Source organism: Mustelus asterias, unplaced genomic scaffold, assembly GCF_964213995.1.
Source record: "Mustelus asterias unplaced genomic scaffold, sMusAst1.hap1.1 HAP1_SCAFFOLD_322, whole genome shotgun sequence".
NCBI classification, from domain to species: Eukaryota; Metazoa; Chordata; class Chondrichthyes; order Carcharhiniformes; family Triakidae; genus Mustelus; species Mustelus asterias.
The window spans coordinates 86,326-105,008 of record NW_027590284.1 but is presented as its reverse complement, the minus strand read 5'-3'; the positions used below and the strand labels follow the sequence as shown (position 1 = coordinate 105,008).

Here is an 18,683-nt window from a genome sequence, read left to right as displayed (position 1 = left end):
AACAAGGTCAAGGAAACCATTTTAAACTCAAAACATGTGGCTTCTAACAGTCTATTCACCTTCTGTCAGTTGGCGTTATTCGCTATAAATTGATTTTATATTAACAGCCAGTCATGAAACATATGATTATTCAGTAATGAACCTTGATTAAGATATCGTTGGTGACTCAGGGTAATAGACAACTATATCGTAAAGGCTAGATCTTTATTTTAAAATATTAACACTGAATAACCTGAAATGTTTCCAGAAACCGCAGAGCCGGCAGAAATTGTTTAAAGGAAGAAATTATTTTCTAATTTTGATAAGCTACAGGATATCATATTCTTCCAAAGTCCAGCTGAAGAATAAGGTTCATTGTTCAGTCTGGTCAGGATTAGTAAGGAAGAAAGCTGTTGTCTTTCTACAAAGTGTCTTTTTGAACTAGTCTATCTTGTAGTAACCAAGTTTATTATTTGAAGATTACTGTATTAATTAGCTAGCAGTCAGCAATAGATGATTGGAGAAGTAGTGAGATTTAATTGAGTTATAATTAATAAATCAATCAAGAATCAGTCACTATGTTTAAGTTTATCTATTAGTGTCACGTCAGCTTATAGTAAAAACTGAGTTTTATTTGCTATAAAAATTATAATCTGAATTGCTGTGTATGTAAAGAATGTGCAATGATGATAAATGTACTTTCAAGAGAGACCTTCAAGCTCTGATTTGTCTCAAAATTTGAAATTGTCTGAACACCTGATTGTATAGAATCAGATAAAGGGTTAGTGTGAAACTGTGCAATTGTATTCCTGTCTAAGATAATGAGAGAAGGTGGTGTCAGTAATTGGGGATCCGGTTAAATTAATCTGGTCACCAAATTGACCAAGTGTCATGTCACAATCAGCCCAACTCTGATGTCAGGTAATGGTCACTTTGGGGATAAAAGGGGCAGATGGGGTACTTGGGTTGGCATCTCATCCTAAAGGCAGCAGCTCTAATAATGCAGCACTCCCTCAGTGCTGGCATTTTGAATGTTGGCCTCAGGTCAATGGACTGGGATTGGAAAGAACAATCTTCTGATTCAGAGTGAAGATTTGATTTATTATCGTCACATGTATTAGTATACAGTGAAAAGTATTGTTTCTTGCACACTATACAGACAAAGCATACCGTTCATAGAGAAGGAAACGAGAGAGTGCAGAATGTAGTGTTACAGTCATAGCTAGGATGTGGAGAAAGATCAACTTAATGCAGGTTAAGTCCATTCAAAAGTCTGACGGCAGCAGGGAAGAAGCTGTTCTTGAGTCAGTTGGTACGTGACCTCAGACTTTTGTATCTTTTTACCAACAGAAGAAGGTGGAAGAGCAAATGTCCAGGTTGTGTGGGGTCCTTAATTATGCTGGCTGCTTTTCCAAGGCAGCGGGAAATGTAGACAGAGTCAATGGATGGGAGGCTGGTTTGTGTGATGGACTGGGCTTTGTTCATGACCCTTGGTAGTTTCTTGTGGAAGAGTGTGATCCACTGTGCCGTGGCTGATACAACAGACAATACAAAGTTAGAAAGGGAAAGTTATTCTTCGCCTCCAGTGCCTCAATGTAAAAATAACAACCTCATACAAAAACAGGTATTGAATGCACAAATGTTGAAGAGTTTGTTGAAAGCTACAAGTTTCAGGTTCCCACTTGAGCCTGGGGCACCTTTCTGTCTCTATTGCTCGTGTCAATGCCAGCCAGGCAATGGAGCTAAGAGCTGAATTTAGCTGAGAATAATGGGGCCTGTGCCCCAGTTGGGAAACTGCCCTGGGCGTCGCACTGATAGAGAGACAGGAAGGTGCTGGAGGACTGACTGGGAAATGGGCCTCCAGCCAATCGGGGCAGGAGACGGGCAATTGGGGCAGATGGTGACGGAACCCCTGGGGTTCAGTCCATGTGCCCAAAGTGTGGAGTCACAGTAACAGGTGCAGAGGAGCTGGAGAGAAACCATTTGGGCCCAGAGCATTGTGAACATCCTTTTAATCTATAGAATTGGGATTCGGGGTGTCCATTAACCCTTTATTCTCTTTTCCCAAACTCTGAAATGATTCCCAGTGATAACCCTTATTGGTGACAGTGGTTAGATTTTATTCAGTATCAATAAGAGCCGACACAGTCTGATGTCTGAGCAGTCGTATCAAAGTGCAGCAGCATTACCATTACACTCTGGGTAGAAGCACCACCTCCATGTAAATGCTCCCTGGTTGCCTCCCACAGTGCAAAGATGTGCAGGTTAGGCAGATTGACCAATGCTAAATTGCCCCATAGATGTCCCAAGATGTTATGGTTAGGGGGATTAGTGGGGTAAATGCGTGGGGTTATGGGGCTAGGGCGGGGAGGGGTGTGTCTGGGGAAGATGCTCTGACAGAGAGTCGGTGCAGACTCGATGGGCCAAATGGCCTCCTTCTGCATTGTAGGGATTCTATGATTACCATAATTACCACAATCAGTTCCAGACAGGAAACTTAAACCTGCTGTTTCGCTCTCACTCAGGAACAGATCCCAGTTTTACACCAATCTCTGATCTGACAGCATGTTTCCAGCATTCACTGTTGTTCTTCCTGACTCTAAACACAGTTGTAAAGGAGCCTCTGTTCCATGTCTCGGAGCTCTGAACCATGGAAGAGAGCAGCTGGGACACATTTCATACCCACCTCAGGTTTAACCCACACATTTAATCCTCAATGTGATCAACAGCAGCAATAACAGAGAACTCCAACCTCTGCACTCACTTGTGAATTTGCTGGTGTGTCAGCAGGTTAGAAGACTGAGTGAATCCCTTCCCACACATGAAGCAGGTGAATGGTCTCTCCACAGTGTGAGTGCGCTGGTGTTTCAATAGATGAGATGAACAAGTAAATCTTTTCCCACACTCGGAGCAGGTGAATGGCCTCTCTCCGCTGTGAACTCGCCGGTGTGTCAGCAGTGCGGCTGATCGAGTGAATCCCTTCCCACACTCGGAGCAAGTGAATGGTCTCTCTCCAGTGTGAGTGCGTCGATGTCTCAGCAGATTATCACTGTTTTTAAAGCTCTCCTCACAGTCAGGACATTTAAAAGTTCTTGCATCAGAGTGAGTGCGCTGGTGTCTCGACAGGTTGGATGAATTAATGAACCCCTTCCCACACATGGAGCAGGTGAACGGCCTCTCCCCAGTGTGAGTGCGCTGGTGTACAGTGAATTCAGATGATTTCCTGAACCCGCAGTGAGAGCACCTGAATGGCCTCTGGTCAGTGTGAACACGTTGATGGGACATCAGGTCCCCAGAACTTTTATAGCCCTTCCCGCAGTCTGGACATTTAAAAGGTCTCAGGTCAGTGTGAACTCGCTGGTGTTGCAGCAGGTTGGATGACTCTCTGAATCCCTTCCCACACATGGAGCAGGTGAATGGCCTCTCCCCAGTGTGAGTGCGCTGATGAATTTCCAGCTGGGACGGCCATTTGAATCCCTTCCCACAGTCCTCACATTTCCACGGTTTCTCCATGGTGCTGATGTGCCTCTCCAGGTTGTTGATCAGTTGAAGGCTCGTCCACACACACACAACACGTGTACAGTTTCTCCCCAATGTGAATGGTGTGATGTTTTTTCAGGCTGTGTCACTGGTTAAAGCTCTTTCCAGTCAGTTCACTGGAACACCTTCACTCGGGTGTGTGTGTCTCGGTGCTTTCCCAATCACACTGATGTCTGAAATCTTTTCCCACAGACAGAACAGAAATCCTTTCTCCTTCCGCATTCATAATCCCGATGCCGCAAATAGCTCCGTCAGATCTTGATGTGATGTTAGGTTTGAGTTTCCTCTCCTTCCAATATCCTGGAAAAGGAGTTTACAAATGTCATCACGGTAAATCCAGGATAGAAATTCAGAACAGACAATTCCAGTTTCTGTGGAACATTTTTGTTCCCCATCCCACACAATCTCCCTGCGCAGAATCCAGTGAAGTGTCTTTCCTTCACTCCCAGTTTTCCCTCCCCCATTTCTCTGGCTGTGTTCAGACCTCCAGCTGCTGTTTGCAGAATAAGAATAAAATCAATCATTTTCTCTCCTGGTCACTGCTCCCTGATGCCCCGCCAACCCAATGCCCCTTCACTAACACGGCCACACATGTACCCTGTTGGTTGGACAAGACTCGCCAGCTTCCTCCCTCAAGTGGCACCTGGTCACCTGAGTACCTTGGGCATGACACCAAAAGAGCCCCACCTTCCCGATCTGCCCTGACTTCCTATTTCATTGGTAGTCTCTTGGGTTTGAGGATGACTTGCCTGATCTGTTTGTTAAATCCATCCAACTCCCTTGATTCCAGAATCCTTCACACTCTCATCTCACAACCTTCTCACAATCTCAGTTTTTAAATTTTCTGTTGACTGAATCTGATCAGAATTCCAGATTTCTATTTTCCGTGAAGTGATTCCTGACATTGCTCCTGAACAGCCCAGTCTCAGTTAAACAAATAAATATCGCTGATTTGTATATTTAAATTGTGACAATTATTTTACTCTGAACTTTAAAAAAACACGACATGGTGGCACAGTGGTTAGCACTGCTGCCTCACAGCGCCAGGGACCTGGGTTCAATTCCAGCCCTTGGGTCTGTGTGGAGTTTGCATGTTCTCCCCATGTCTGTGTGGGTTTCCTGTGTGCTCCGGTTTCCCCTCTCAGTCTGAAAGACGTGCTGGTTAGGTGCATTGACCCGAACAGGTGCCGGAGTGTGGCGACTCGGGGAATTTCGCAGTAACTTCATTGCAGTGTTACTATAAGCCTTACTTGACATTAATAAATAAACTTTAACTTTAAAAACAAAAAAAGGCACAGTGGTTATCAATGCTGCCTGACAGCTCCAGGGATCCGGGTTCGATTCCCGGCTTGGGTCACTATCTGTGTGGAGTTTGCACGTTCTCCCCGTGTCTGCGTGGGTTTCCTCCGGATGCTCCGGTTTCCTCCCACAGTCCAAAGAGGCGCAGGCTAGGTGGATTGGCCATGCTAAATTGACCTACTTAGTACCCTCAGGGGGATTAACAGGGTAAATAGGTGAGGTTGCAGTGATAGGGCCTGGGTGGGATTGTTGTTCGGTGCAGGCTCAATGGGCCAAATGGCCTCCTCTGCACTGTAGGAATTCTATAATAATCGCAGTGAAAGACTGGAGAAGCTGGAAATGGAAACAAAAAACAGAAAGTTCTGGAAATGGGAAATGAAAACAGGAAGTTGTGGAAATCCTCAGCAGGTTTTGGCAGCTTCTGTGGAGAGAGAGAAACAGAGTTAACATTTGCAATGCCAGAGGCTTGTTGTTGATGAGCTGAGTGTTTGCAGCATTGTGGTGAGCTTTGAGAAACATACTGAATGTGAGTTTCTAGTTCTTACACAGATCTGGCTGTCAATCTGATTTCACACCTTCCTCTGAACACTTTCCAAACTCAGCTCCAGCTCATTGTCCATCCCTTCACTCAACACCCGGATGGACAATCACCACCTCAAGATGGCGGCGCCCGCCGGTTGCCCGGGTAACCCGGGCCCAGGCCACAGGGAGCAGCCCCGCCCACTCCCCCCTCCCTTACCAAGATGGCCGTCCCCGCGCTCCGCTCCCTGAACAAAAGATACGCCTTCCTCTCCCAAGATGGTGGCCGGTTGCCCGGTTCAATCCGGGACCCGGATGATCCTCTTCCTATTGGTCCGGAACTGCCCGTCAATCACTCCCCGGCCCATTGTGAGCTGGAGCATGCGCGGTGTGGCTGTGAATCTGGACTCAGGCGGGTGAGTGCAGGAGGTTCCAAACCCCCCAATAAAACCCATTGGTTTTATTGTCAGTCTGCAGACAGGAGCTGGAGAACTGAACCCACTCCATTTCCACTCCATCTGACGAAGGAGCAGTGCTCCGAAAGCTTATGGTATTTGCTACCAAAAAAACCTGTTGGACTTTAACCTGGTGTTGTGAGACTTCTAACTGAACCCAGACAGAGGAGAGGGAGGGAGAAAACTGGAGGAAAGAGATGGTGAGATGGGTTTGGACTTCAGCCCAGGGAGGAGGGAGAGTGTGTGGGAAGGGGATTTACAGATTTAGGAGAACAAAGAACAATGCAGCACAGGAACAGGCCCTTTGGCCCACCGAGCCTGCGCTGATTCCTAATTTACACCCACTACTTATTGTCCCTCTGTTTCTATCCCTCTGTTTGTCTCCCGTTCGTGTGTCTATCAAGATACGCCTTGAACGTTGCTAACGTGCCTGCTTCCACAACCTCCATTGGCAGCATGGTCCAGGCACCCACAACCCTCTGTGTGAAAAACTTTCCCCACCTCACCTTGAACCTGTGCCCTCTCATAGTCAACCCTTCTGCCCTGGGAAAAAGCCTCTGACTATCTACCCTATCTATGCATCTTATAATTTTGTAGATCTCTATCAGGTCACCCCTCAGCCTCCGTCTTTCCAGTGAAAACAATCCAGGTTTATCCAACCTCTTTTCATAACTTAAACCCTCTAGACTGGGCAACATCTGGTAAACCTTCTTTATAGTGTCTCCAAAGCATCCACGTCCTTCTGGTAGTGTGGCAACCAGAACTGCATGTAATACTCCAAATGTGGCCTAACTAAAGTTTCATACAGCTGTAACACATCTTGCCAACTTTTATACTTGATGCCCCGGCCAATGAAGGCAAGCAAGAGAGGAAAAAATGTTCCAGAGAAACTAAAATTGTTCAAAATTTCTATCCTGGACTAACTGATGACTTTTGTAAACTGTTTTACAGAATATTGGAAAGGAGGAATTACAGACAGAAACAGATATCACAACGAGATCTGACAGAGTCACTCGATTCATCAGGGTCTGAATATCATTGGCCTTTGAATGTGGAAGGAGAAATGTTTATTCTGTCTGTGGGAAAAGATTTCAAACATCAGTGTGACTGGAAAAGCACTGAGACACACACAAATACCTGAGAGAGTATTTCTGTGAACTGACTATGGAAAGAGCTTTAACCAGTTACACAGCCTGAAAAAATATCACACCATTCATAGTAAGGAGAAACCGTTCACATGTTCTGTGTGTGGATGAGGATTCAACTAAGTGTCCAACCTGGAGAGACACAAGGACACCGGCACCATGGAGAAACTGTGGAAATGTGAGGATTGTGGAAAGGGTTACAGTTACCCTTCTGAACTGGAAATGCATCGACGTGCTCACACTGGAGAGAGGCCGTTCACCTGCTCCACCTGTGGGAAGGGATTCACTCAGTCATCCAGCCTGCTGACACACCAGTATGTTCACACTGATCAGACACCTTTCAAATGTTCTGACTGTGAGAAAACATTTAAAAGCAAAAAGTATCTGCTGAGGCACCAACACATTCACAGTGAGGAGAAGCCATTCACCTGCCCCTTGTGTGGGAAGCGATTCACTGCTACATCCAACCTGCAGAAACACCAGCGAGTTCACACTGACAAGAGACCCTTTAAATGTCCAGACTGTGGGAAGTGCTTTAAAACCTCCGGTGAAGTGACGTGTCATCAACGTGTTCACACTCGAGAGACCATTTAGATGTTCTCACTGTGGGACTGGGTTCAGGCGATCATCTGAACTCACTGTACACCAGCGAATTCACACTGGAGAGAGACCATACAGCTGCTCTGTGTGTGGGAAGAACTTCATTCAATCATACCACCTACTGAAACACCAGCAAATTCACATCAATGTAAAACCTTTTAAATGTTTTGACTGTGAGCAGAGCTTCAAAAGCAGCAAAAGTCTCGTGATGCACCAGCGAGTTCACACTGGGGAGAGACTGTTCACCTGTTCCGAGTGTGGGAATGGATTCACTGACTTACAGCAAATGCTCAGACACCAGCAATTTCATGAGTGTCTGCAGGGGTTGGATTCAACTGCTTTTGCTGCTGTTAATCACATTGAGGACTGAATGTGTGGGTTAATCCTGAGGTGTGTAAGAAATGTGTTCAGCCGCTCTCTTCCATGGATCAGAGCTCCTTATCTGGGGAGAGAAAACAGGTCCATTCTGGGTTTGTCACCCAGCAAGCTGCTGTGGAAGCTTTCTTCATAAGAGGGAGAGAGGGAGGGACAGAGAGTGCTGTTCTGTTAATTTTCAAGGAACATTTTTACATTTTATGAAGATTATTAGATAGTGATTGTTCACAAAGCATGCTCTGAAATCAGATTGATATAAAACTGCGAGCTGTTCCTGACCACAAGTGACTATTCCAGTCTGAAAATGTCTCTGATCTGAAGTTTCCAAATGTTTTTGTGACATTCCTGAGTTTTCAGATGAAAAGCGGTGACAACAATTGGTATTTACCCAGTAACAGGTTAGAATGTACCGAGACCCTTCACAGACGGTAAGAAGCTGGGTTGAAAAGGTAAGGAGCAGGTTTAGTGAGGGATTTCCATCCTTTAGGACCTCAGCAGGTGAAAGTACAGGTGGAGTGAAGCCGGTTGGGGGAGCTGAAGAGGGTCAGAACATTTTATTTTATTGTCTCCTGGGATGTGGGCATCACTGGAAAGGCCAGAACTTGTTACCCATCCCTTATTGTCCCTGAACTGAGTGGCTTGCTCGGCCCGAGACCCAACCACATTGCTGTGAGTCCAGAGTCACACGTAGGCCAGACCAGATAAGGATGGCAGATTTCCTTCCCTAAAGGACATTGGTAAAGTTTTACAACAATCGATGATAACTAACATGGACATCATTACTGAGACTAGCTTTAGAATTCCAGATTCATTAATTGAATTGGGGATTTGAACCCATGTCCCCAGAGCATTGGGCTGGACTTCTGGATGTCTGTTCCAGAAGTGGAAATGGTTGAGAGCTTCATGATTTGAGGTGTCCAGATCACCAACAACCTGTCCTGGTCCCTCCACGCCAACACTATAGTTAAGAAAGGCCACCAACACCTCTGCTTTCTCAGGAGGCTAAGAAAATTTGGCATGAATTTTACACAGAGGGTGGTGGGGGCCTGGAATGCGCTGCCAGGCAAGGTGGTAGAGGCGGACACACTGGGAACGTTTAAGACTTATCTAGATAGCCACATGAACGGAGTGGGAATGGAGGGATACAAAAGAATGGTCTAGTTTGGACCAGGGAGCAGCACGGGCTTGGAGGGCCGAAGGGCCTGTTCCTGTGCTGTATTGTTCTTTGTTCTATGTCTGCTACGACTCTCATTAGCTTTTACAGATGCACCATAGAAAGCACTCAAGTCTGAGATCACGGACCAACCGACTCAAGAACACCTTCTTCTCTGCTGCTATCAGACTCTTGAATGGACCTACCTTGCATTAAGCTTTTCTCTACACCCTAGCTATGACTTTAACACTATTTTCTGCACTGTCTCCTTTCCTTCTCCCTGATGTACTCTATGAACAGTATGTTTTTTGTCTGTATGTTGTGCAAGAAACAATACTTTTCACAGTATCCCAATACAGGTGACAATAATAAATCCAATCAAAGACATTACCACTGAGTCACCTTCTTCCCTAATTGGAGGAGGGCAGGGAGCTCGGAGGGTTGTGGGGCTGGTGGAGGTTCCAGAGACTGTCTATCATGGAGAAAGTGGCTGCCTCCATGGAGCTTCAAGCACGGCTCTGACTTGCCTCCATGCAGGTCATGACCATAAACTGTAAACTTCCAGCCCTTGTCCATTGTTACATCCCGAGGACCAGCTCCCCTCTCTCTGAGTTTGCGCTGATTGTCGATCCGGCTGGGAGCCACTGGGTGGATGAGTGGGTGAAGGAATGTTCAGTGAACATGAAGGGGGTTGTGTCTGTTTCCCCATTTTTGTTCTGTTCACTTTTCAATATTTATTTATTTTCATTTTTAACCAAAAGATATTCAAGTTGTAGCACTGAGATCCAGAGGAGTTTAAATCTGTTAAAATCAATCCCCATCCAGTACACAGGAGGACTGGACTGGTCCCAACTTTTTATGGTATCAATAAACACAGATCTTACAAGATGTTTATCGGGGGAATTGTTTTTCTCTGAGACCAGGGACGGTCAAACACTGTCCCAAAGTTCAGATTAGGGCCTTGAGCCTGGGCTATGGGGCCACACACATGGAGCACCATTCCCAGATGTCCTGTCCCGGATGTCCTTCACCCCTGATTTAAATCACCCCACCATTGGTGGCCGTGCCTTCAGCTGCCTGGACCCTAAGCTCTGGAATTTCCTCCCTAAACCTCTCCACCTTTCCACTTCACTTTCCTCCCTAAAGACTCTCCTTATAACCAATCTCTTTGGATCATCTGACCCAATGTGTCCTTTTGTTCCTGTGAAACTGCTTCGGACATTTTATTCAGTGAAAAGTTCTACATTAATATAAGTTGTTGTTGTAGTTCAGTGAAATCTGATCACTTACTGAGTGAGTGAATCTGTATAAATGTAACTCAGATGGACACAGTTTGTTAGAACAGACCGAGGGAGAAGGAAGCTCTGAATTAATCACGAGACTTTTTGTTCTAATTTGCTTTTACAGCTAAATGTTTTCCAGACACACTGGCTGCCTACAGAATAAATCTGAAATTTTAAACATCACCCCCCCCACCAACAAGAAAAAAAGCAATATAAATACATTGATATCAAGTGCATGGCTCTCATTGCAACATTTTTTTATTCATTTATGGAACATGGTCATTGTTGGCTGGACAGCATTTATTGCCCATCCCTAGTTGCCCTTGGTGGGCATTTAAGAAACAACCACATTGCTGTGGCTTTGGTGTCACATGTAGGCCAGACCAGGTAAGGATGGCAGATTTCCTTCCCTAAAGGACATTAGTGAACATACATGCAGATATAGGAATTAGGAGGAGTCGGCCACTTGGCCCCTTGAGTCTGGTCTACCATTCAATAAGATGATGTCTGATCTGATTGTAACCTCAACTCCATATACCCACCTATCCCGATAAATTTTCACCCCCTTATTGTTACGATCCTTGACCAGACCCCGGGATGTGAGGGGAGATCCAGTTAGGGACAATAAACAGTTTGATTAAAATAAAGGTTGTGATTCAAGACACTTGACAAGTGGCACGGTGGCACAGTGGTCAGCACTGCTGCCTCAGCACCAGGGGCCCAAGTTCGATTCCCGGCTTGGGTGACTGTCTGTGTGGAGTCTGCACATTCTCCCTGTGTCTGTGTGGGTTTCCCCCGGGTGCTCCGGTTTCCTCCCACAGCCTAAAGGTGTGCGGGTTAGATGGATTGGACATGCTAAATTGCCCCTTAGTGTCAGGAGGACTAGCTAGGGTAAATGCATGGGGTTATGGGGATAGAGCCTGGGTGGGATTGTGCAGACTCGATGGGCTGAATGGCCTGCTCTTAGGATTCTATGAGTCTAACAAGTGAATAAAGGCACAAGATTCCACAGATTCTGGAGCAGGACTGGAGGGGGCACTCCGCTCCTTCTCGGTCCTCCAGCCCCGCTCCTCATTCACTCCGATTGGTTGGAGGCCCCGCCCCTCATTCACTCTGGGTGGAGGACCAGCCGCTCCCGCTTGGTCCTCCAGGCCCGCCCCTCATTCACGCTGGTTGGAGGACCAGCTGCTCCTTCTCGGTTCTCCCAACTCGCCCCTCATTCACTCCGATTGCTTGGAGGACCAGCTGCTCCTTCTTGGTCCTCCAGTCACCAAGCGGAGCTTCTCTTTTCATTGTTGAGGAATCATAACCTGAGGCAAAGGCCCAATTGGGAAAGGTGATTATTTCTGGATATATAAAATCAGTAATAAAGTCATTAAAGTTGATTTGTTGTTGTGAGCTGCATTATTTGTGAGAATGAGAGTGACGGAGTGGGATTGATCCACAGCCTGAGTCACCAGTTTAAGGACAGGAGGAGAGAGAATCTGGAGAGGAGAAAAGAATCTGGAGGAGACTGGAGATTGAATCTGGAGCAATGAGCAGAGAGGGAGAGGAGTGTGTGGGACACAGAGTTATAGATCTGGGGAAGTATATATGGTGGAAGAGAATAGCTAAAGTAAATGTTGGCCCTTTAGAGGACAATACTGGTGAGGTATTAATGGGGAACACAGAGATGGCAGAGACACTAATCCAATATTTTGCCTCTGTCTTCACAGTAGAGAATAATGAAGATTTTCTAAAAACTGTTGTTAATGCAGAGCAACTTGGTGCAATAATCATCACTTCGGCGAGGTATTGAATAAACTAAGTGGATTAAAGGCAGATAAGTCTCTGGGGCCTGATGGCCTGCACCCGAGGGTATTAACGGAGGCGGCAGCAGAGATAGTGGATGCATTAGTTGTGATATTTCAAAATTCCTTGGATTCTGATAAGGTCCCACTAGATTGGAAACAGGCTAATGTGATGCCCTTATTCAAAAAGGGAGAGAGGCAAAAAATAGGAAACCAAAGGCCAGCTCGCTTGACCTGTGTAGTGAGGAAGCTGCTGGAATCAATCGTTAAGGAGGAGATGAATGAGCATTTGGAATGGCAAAGCTCAATCCACCATTGTCAGCATGGTTTTATTCAGGGTAAGTCATGTTTGACAAACTTGCTTCAATTCTTAGAGGACAGAACCAGCAAGGTGGACATGGGGAAACCTGTGGATGTGGTATATATAGACTTCCAGAAAGCATTTGACAAGGTGCCGCATAAAAGACTGATCCAGAAAGTGTGATCGCAGGGGATTGAGGGTGGAGAACTGGATTGGATTGAGGATTGGCTCACTGACAGAAAGCAGAGGGTCGGGATAAATGGGTCCTTCTCTGGCTGGCGAAACGTAACTAAGGGGGTGCCGCAGGGATCAGTCCTCGGACCTCAACTCTTTACAATCTATATAAATGATCTGCAAGCAGGGACAGTGTGTAACACAGCAAAATTTGCGGGTGATACTAAAATAGGTGGGAAAGCAGTCAGTGAAGAGGATATAAAGCTTCTACAGATGGATAGGTTAGGAGAATGGGCGAAAGTTTGGCAGATGGAGTTTAGTGTGGACCGGTGTGAGGTTATCCACTGACAGAAAAAAATGGAAAGGCAAATTATCTAAATGGAAAGCAGCTTCACTATGTGTCCAGGCAGAGGGATCTGGGTGTCTATTTTTATGAATCACAGAAAGTCGGTCTGCAGGTGCAGCATGTAATAAAAAAGGCAAATGGGATGTTGGTATTTATTGTAAAGAATCTGGAGTATAAACAGGTGGGGAGGTGGATTTGAGACCAGGGAGAGATCAGCCATGATCTGATTGAATGGCGGAGCAGGCTCGAAGAGCTGAATTTGTCTTCTTCTGTCCTAATTCCTATGTTCCCTTGAAAGCTTCCACAGAAACTAGAATTGTCTGCTCTGAATTTCTGTCCTCTATTTATACTGATAACTTCTGTAAACTCCTTTTACAGGGGGTGAGCGGGAAAGGAGTTCCAGACAGGAAAGTCAGAACAAACATCATGTCAAAATCTGAGAGTCACTCGATTCATCAGGAGCTGAATATCATTGACCTTTGAATGTGGAAGGAAAAATGTTTGTCTCTTCTGTCGGTGGGAAACGATTTCATAAATCAATGGGATTAGAAAATCACCGAGACAGACGCACACCCGAGTGAGAGTGTTCCAGTGAACTGACTGTGGAAAGAGCTTTAAACAGTTACACAGCCTGAAAAAACATCACCATTCACAGTGAGGAGAAACTGTACACGTGTTGTGTGTGGACGAGGCTTCAACTGATCATCAACATGGAGAGACATGATGACACCGACACCACGGAGAAACCGTGGATATGTGGGGACTGTGGGAAAGCATTCACTTGCCCGTCCAAACTGGAAACACATCGACGCACCCACACTGGGGAGAGACCTTTCAACTGTCCCATGTGTGGGAAGGATTTCACTCAGTCATCCAACTTAGCATTACATCAGCGTGTTCACACTGGAGAGAGGCCGTTCAGTTGCTCTGTGTGTCGGAAATGATTCATTCAGTCATACAATCTAGCGTTACACCGGCAGGTTCACACTGGGGAGAGGCCGTTCACCTGCTCCGTGTGTGGGAAGGGATTCATTAATTCCTCTAACCTAGTGGCACACCAGCGAGTTCACTCCGGGGAGAAACCATTCAGCTGCACTGACTGTGGAATGAGCTTTAGGCTTTCATCCACCTGCTGAAACACCAGCGAGTTCACACTGGGGAGAAACCATTCAGCTGCACTGACTGTGGAAAGAGTTTCAGACACTCAGGCAGTCTCACTGTACACCAGCGAGCTCACACTGGGGAGAGGCCATTCAGCTGCACTTACTGTGGAAAGAGCTTCAGACACTCAGGCAGTCTCACTGTACACCAGCGAGCTCACACTGGGGAGAGGCCATTCACCTGCTCCGAGTGTGGGAAGGGATTCACTGATTGATGCCAACTGCTGAGACATGAATGAGTTCACACCAGGGAGAGGCCGTTCACCTGCTCCGAGTGTGGGAAGGGATTCACTGATTCATCTCAGCTGCTGAAACACCAGCGAGTTCACAAGTGAGGGCAGGGATTGGATTCTGCTGTTATTGCTGCTGTTAATGATAACCGGGCCCTTTCATTCTGACAGCTGGAGTTTGTTTTTACTCAGTAACTGGGCTGGAGTTTAATATTCTGGATCTAGAGCTGATTGTGCTCCCGGGGCTGCAGTGTCCCTTTAAGAACCTCTGTCTGCGACCTTTCCCCATAATTCAGCAACTCGCATCAGAAATTAATTTACAAACAGGATTCTGAACTTCTTACTTCAATCCCAAATTGATCTTCGGTACAAACTTTACAATTCAGTGTCTGAGAGGTTTCACTGATTAACATCTCCAATTAAAATGCTGATTAATCCTTGTTGACAATTCTTACTGATCTGCACATTACACACAGTGACACCTCCATTATCCACCAGAAAGAAGGGGAATGGAAATTGGTGGAGAATCGAGAGTTCCCAAATGTTACCCCTCCCGTCTGGTACAGAATTCCCCTCAACCTGGGAGTGGAGACAAGTTCAATCCAAGTAACGGACTGTAAGAAATTGCTGTCTAATAACTTTATAAAATTTTCAGAATATTCTGGATTATAGAAGTAGCTCACTCTCTGTCTTATGAAGAAAGTTTCCATCGCAGCTCTGACGAAGGGTCATCCAGACTCGAAACATTGGCTCTATTTTCTCCCTCCAGATGCTGTCAGACCAGCTGAAATTTTCCAGCATTTTCTGTTTTTGAAACAAAGGACAGGCCTGTTATCTCTGCCAAGGACAATGTCGCTCGACCCTGAACAAGAGATTTCTAACCCTGATACGATCGGATCTCATGACCCGTACATAAACCAACTGCCTGTGTGAAGGTTAAAACAGGCTCTCGAGAGCGAAGAGATTTTGAAGTGATCTGTACCGACTTCAGCCCAACACCCACACTCTGGCTCACACCAGTTAACCATTCGGAGGAGATTGCAGCCACCAGCTACAGAGACCAGCACTCACTCTGTGTCATCCTGTTTGTCCTTTGGGACTGGTAAATCATTCTCACCTGTCAGTTTATGGGTTTTTTCCTGTTTATTTAGTTTCTGTATTATATTTAAACAGTTGCTTCTCAATGAAATACTTTAAAATCACTTCTGAGCTCAACCCCCCCTTTTCAGGTAATCTGTGACTAGTGGACCTAAATCTTACAAGTGGTGTTCGGAGTGGGATCACAGTCTCAGTTAAATGTGAATGGGGAAGTTCCTAAGTGGAGCCAGGACTATACAATGGCACTGCCTCATTACAGGGAATGACTGATAGATAATCTGACAGAGAAAACAGACCGGGGGTGAGAGATATCCTGGGGATTGGAGAAGAGGGTGTCGGGGATTACAAGTATTTCCTCAATAGGATTTCTGAACCAGTTCAGAAAGGACAAATTAAGTTGATGAATGTCCAGAATCAGTTAGAAAACATCCACAAGCTGGATGCAGGTGAACAGAGAGCTGGAGAATATTTAAAGTCTGTGCATGAAGTTTTGCTTGAACGAGATGTATTTACAATATGTCAATAATTTAGAATTGTGTGAGATGATCTGCAGGTGGGGAGGATGAATCTAAGTCGATAGTTATCACATTTTACTGGAAAGGTTTTTATATTTATTCCTGTTGTCAGCTCGAGGGTTTGTGTTGCTGATTCTGATTGTTCGAGTAAGTTTGCTGTTATCTATGGTATGTCGTCAAAAAATGAGGAAAACAAGCTCATAGTTTAGAAATAGTAAAGTTGGTCAGAAATTAGTTGTGAGAAGTCAGTAAAGATATTCCCTTCTCAAAAACAGAAAATGCTGGAAAATCCCAGTAAGTCTGACAGCATCTGTGGAGAGAGAATAGAGTAAGAGTTTTAACAACACCAGGTTAAAGTCCAACAGGTTTATTTGGTAGCAAATGCCATTAGCTTTCGGAGCACTGCTCCTTCGTCAGATGGAGTGGAAATCTGCTCACAAACAGGGCATACAGAGACACAAAATCAAGTTACAGAATACTGATTAGAATGCGAATCTTTACAGCTAATCAGGTCTTAAAGATACAGACAATGTGAGTGGAGAGAGCATTAGGCACAGGTTAAAGAAATGTGTATAGTCTCAAGACAGGACAGCCAGTGAGATTTTGCAAGCCAGGCAAGTTGTGGGGGTTACTGATAGTGTGACATGAACCCAAGATCCCGGTTTAGGCCGTCCTCATGTGTGCGGAACTTGGCTATCAGTTTCTGCTCAGCGACTCTGCGCTGTCGTGTGTCGTGAAGGCCGCCTTGGAGAACACTTACCTGAAGATCAGAGGCCGAATGCCTGTGACCGCTGAAGTGCTCCTCCACAAGAAGAGAACAGTCTTGCCTGGTGATTGTCGAGCGGTGTTCATTCATCCGTTGTCGTAGCGTCTGCATGGTTTCCCCAATGTACCATGCCTCAGGACATCCTTTCCTGCAGCATATCAGGTAGACAATGTTGGCCGAGTTGCAAGAGGAGGTACCGTGACCTAATGCTCTCACCACTCACATTGTCTGTATCTTTAAGAGTTGATTAGCTGTAAAGATTCGCATTCTAATCAGTATTCTGTAACTTGAGTTTGTGTCTCTGAACGCCTTGTTTATGAGCAGATATCCACTCCATCTGACGAAGGAGCAGCGCTCTGAAAGCTAATGGCATTTGCTACCAAATAAACCTGTTGGACTTTAACCTGGTGTTGTTAAAACTCTTACTGTGTTTACCCCAGTCCAACGCCGGCATCTCCACATCATGACTACCACCGAGAGAGAATAGAGCCAACGTTTCAAGGCAGGGGGTTATCCAGACCCGAAACGTTGGCTCTATTCTCTCTCCACAGATGCTGTCAGACTTACTGAGATTTTCCAGCATTTTCTGTTTTTGTTTCAGATTCCAGCCTCTGCAGTATTTTGCTTTTATTCCCTTCTCAAGGTGCGGAGATCTGTAAGGCATCACTGTGAGATAAAATATTTAGAAATGTATTGAATATTATAGGAATATCTCTCTCACTTATGAAGAAAGCTTCCTGGGTTGACAAACACAGGACAGTGTCGGCCTGTTATATCTGCCAAGGACATGTCACTGGCACAGAACCTGAAACAAGATGAATTTGATAGGGTTGTGGGGTTCTCATGACCCACGTGTAAACCAACCGTCTGAGTAAAGATTGAACAGGATGTCCAAGCAAGTGATGAGCCACTAAATGACTTCATGGACATCCAATAGGAATAGGACGGATTATCTGGAATATGTCCCTGACTAATGGACAATTGAATAAGTGATTGACGTAAGATCCCAGAAATAAGGTTTATAAATGGTCTGTTGAGAGGGAAAATCACATTAGACAGTAAAGAACTTCTCAAAGTGATCCATCCATCCATCCACATTTGTCCCTCTTCATTGGAAGTGTGAGAAAGAGGTTTGTAGATGTGGTCTGATGTACAACGAATGATGACACTTTAAAATGGAAATTCCACTCAACTCCCTGAACCAACAAATGGAGTGTGTGTTGCCATGGCCACCGAGTAGTTTGTAAATGTGTCAAACACAAGCAGTGCGATTAGTCTAAATCACTTTTGAAAGTTACTATTGCATCTGTTTCCACCTGTCATTCAGATAATGTGTTCCAGATCATTATCATTCACTGAGTAAAATAATCTCTCCTCATCTTCATCCTGGATTGTTTGCTGATTATTTTAAAGTTGTGTTCTGCAGTTACAAACATTCCCCCAATTGAATCAATTTCTCCGTGTCGATGAAAACGCCTCAGGAATGTCCACATCTCTATTAAATCACTTTGTAACTTTCTCAGCTCTAAAGAGAACAATCCCAGCTTCTCCAGTCTCTCCACAGGACATCATCCCTGATATTCTGGGAAATTTTCTCTGCACCCTCTCCAAGGCCTTGACATCTTTCCCAGAGTGCAGTGATCAGAATTGAACACACAATTTCTGCTGAGGATTAATCTGTGATTTATAAAGATTCACTATAACTGCCTTACTTTTGTAATCCATGTCTCCATTAATAATCCGAGGACCCCATTAGCTTTATCTTTAAACAGCTTGATCAACTTGTCCTGTCACAGTCAAGGATTTGTTTACATCCACTGCCTGGTCATTGTGTTCCTGCACTCTGTTTAAAATTGTCCCATTTAGTTTATTCTGCCACTCCTCATTCTTCCTTCCAAGATCTATCGTTGTGAATCACTTTGGGATATTCTGAGAGTTCACAAGAAATTTATTTC

General features: G+C 45.2%; 2 protein-coding genes across 2 annotated transcripts in view; one reads left to right on the top strand and one right to left on the bottom strand.

Moving 5' to 3' along the window:
• LOC144486355 (uncharacterized) overlaps positions 1-18,683 on the top strand; it is a 155,819-nt gene that overhangs the window by 65,346 nt on the left and 71,790 nt on the right. The gene's annotated exons all lie outside the window — the stretch shown is intronic.
• LOC144486365 (uncharacterized) lies at positions 1,062-3,819 on the bottom strand. The gene is made up of 2 exons (XM_078204399.1): positions 2,744-3,819; positions 1,062-1,511 (listed from the first exon to the last, which is right to left on the bottom strand). The coding sequence occupies exons 1-2, from the start codon at positions 3,490-3,492 to the stop codon at positions 1,418-1,420; spliced, it is 843 nt and encodes a 280-aa protein (XP_078060525.1). The 5' UTR covers positions 3,493-3,819; the 3' UTR covers positions 1,062-1,417.

Excerpts from the sequence above, each read along its gene's own strand:
- LOC144486365 (XM_078204399.1), bottom strand. The coding sequence starts at position 3,492 with ATGGAGAAACCGTGGAAATGTGAGGACTGTGGGAAGGGATTCAAATGG. Across the intron at positions 1,512-2,743 it reads ACACACCAGCAAATTCACAA|CCACGGCACAGTGGATCACA; the intron begins GTGAGTGCAGAG and ends CTGTTGTATCAG.